Source organism: Plasmodium gallinaceum (assembly GCF_900005855.1).
Source record: "Plasmodium gallinaceum strain 8A genome assembly, contig: PGAL8A_v1_108, whole genome shotgun sequence".
Classification (NCBI taxonomy): domain Eukaryota; phylum Apicomplexa; class Aconoidasida; order Haemosporida; family Plasmodiidae; genus Plasmodium; species Plasmodium gallinaceum.
In genome coordinates this window covers 571,322-573,400 of record NW_021628228.1, presented here as the reverse complement: position 1 = coordinate 573,400, position 2,079 = coordinate 571,322, and the positions used below count along the sequence as shown (strand labels likewise).

At 17.2% G+C, this 2,079-nt stretch overlaps 1 protein-coding gene across 1 annotated transcript; it reads left to right on the top strand.

Moving 5' to 3' along the window:
* Positions 1 to 657: 657 nt before the first annotated feature.
* Positions 658 to 1,890, top strand: PGAL8A_00393000 (conserved Plasmodium protein, unknown function; the record flags this gene model as incomplete). The annotated part of the gene is made up of 1 exon (XM_028670279.1): positions 658 to 1,890. One exon carries the CDS (start codon positions 658 to 660, stop codon positions 1,888 to 1,890), a length of 1,233 nt encoding a protein of 410 aa, XP_028527047.1.
* Between the last annotated feature and the right edge of the window lie 189 nt (positions 1,891 to 2,079).

The following is a 2,079-nucleotide window of genomic DNA, read 5'->3' as shown; positions in this document are numbered from 1 at the left end:
TAAAAAAAAAAAAAAAAAAAAAAAAAAAGGTGTATATATTTATAATTTCATATAAAATTGTTATATTTAATCAAAAAGAATAAATAAAACTTGTAATTCAAAATAATTAAAAAAAAATAAATAATAAAAATTTTAGATTAAGAGGAAATATTTTTTTTTTCATATAGAGAGATATCTATATTTTTTTTATATATGACTTAATTTTAATACATTTTTTTACTAAAAAGAAAAATATATATTTCTTTTATATTTTTGTTCTTTGAAAACTTTTTATCAAAGAATAAATAGTTTTAAAATCATATGAGTAATTATTTTTTTTTTATTATTTTCTGCATTATTTTACTTTATTATACTAAATTTATTCATACATGCATTTCTCATTTTTATTTTTTATTTTATTTTATTTATTTATTTATTTATTAATTTTTTTTTTTTTTTTTTTTGTCTATTTTAAGAATTTTACGCTTTTTTATTAATTTACTCTATTGTTCTTATAGAAATAAAATGAAAATATAAATGAATTCTTTTTAAATAAAAGTCTTAAAATTGAAAAATATATTATTATTAAAAAAAAAAAAAAAAAAATGAATTAAAAACATTTTTGAGAAAGGTAGGATTTATATATATATATTTTTTTTTTTTTATGTTCTTTTAAAAATGCCAGTGTGTTTTTGTGTTTATAATGTATGTGGTTATAATGAAAAATATAATACTATATTATATAGGGAGCCTATTTTAATAAATAAAGATTATGATAGTAAATATATTATATTTTTTCCTGGTGATTATTCTAGTTTTTTTTATAATTCCATCTATACATCATTTAAATTAGAATCAAAATATGAGTGTACAGATTACTGTTTTAGTTATGAGGCCTTATTTTGGGTAATATCTCATAAGTATCTATATGATCATATAATATTTATTAAACCTTGCACTTTTTATAATTATTATGCTACATTTTCTAATTTTTTACCATCTCCTGAAATTTATTCTTACGAAAATACTGGAAATATTATTGAGAGAAATTCCAAAGAAAATAACAAAACCACGACAAATAACAACAATATGACAGCAACAAGTGCAAAACATCTACTTTCCTTATTAATTTCATTAAATAAAAAGCTAACAGAAAATAAAAAAAAATACATAAATAGTAATAGCATGAATAATGCTGATAATTTGAGAAATACTACTAATGGTGATAATAGTGATACCAATGAAACTAATAGTAGTAGTAATGATAACTTTTATAAAAATGTTACTAAAGATAAAACGAGTATGGAAAAAAAATTTGTTAATGACAATTTTAATAATGAATACTACAGTATATATTTAAAAGAAAAAATAAAAAAGAAATTGGTTTTAATTGGTTTTAGTAAAGGGTGTACAGTATTAATTTCCTTACTAAGAGAAGCATATAAGATAGATGTTTTTTGGTCAATAGTTGATTCTATTTTTTTTTTAGATCCTGGATTTAATAAAAATACATTTAATTCTAATATTGAAAGTTATTCATTAGAAAAAATATCTGAATACAATTTAAAAATTTATATTCACTCAACTCTTCGTCAAATAATTGATGAGAGTGGTTCCTGTATTCATAAACAATTATTAAATTTTATCAATTCATTAAAAAAATTTAATATATGTGTATCTTCTTATTTGCATTATACAAATGTTCAAAATTCTATAAAACCATTAAGTTTGCATTTTGAAATTTTAGTAGATTTTTTTCAAGATATTTCTACAGATTTGCACACACATCCATTGTTATTAAATTCTCATGAAAAAACAGAAATAAAATTATGTAATAATAAAAAATGTAAAGAAAATTTTCTTTTTGAAAGTTGGAGAAACAGTTCATCATTTAATGATCAAATATTTTAAAGAAAAGTTATAAAAAAAAATTATATTTTCATTCTTTTTTTTTAATATAATTCAATTAATGAAAATGTGTTAGATTTGTATATTAGTGTTTTTATTTTTGTCTATATTTATATTTTTATAAATTAAATTCTTCTTTTTTAATTTATTTATTTATATATAACTTTTATTTTTTTTTTTTTTTTTTTTTTT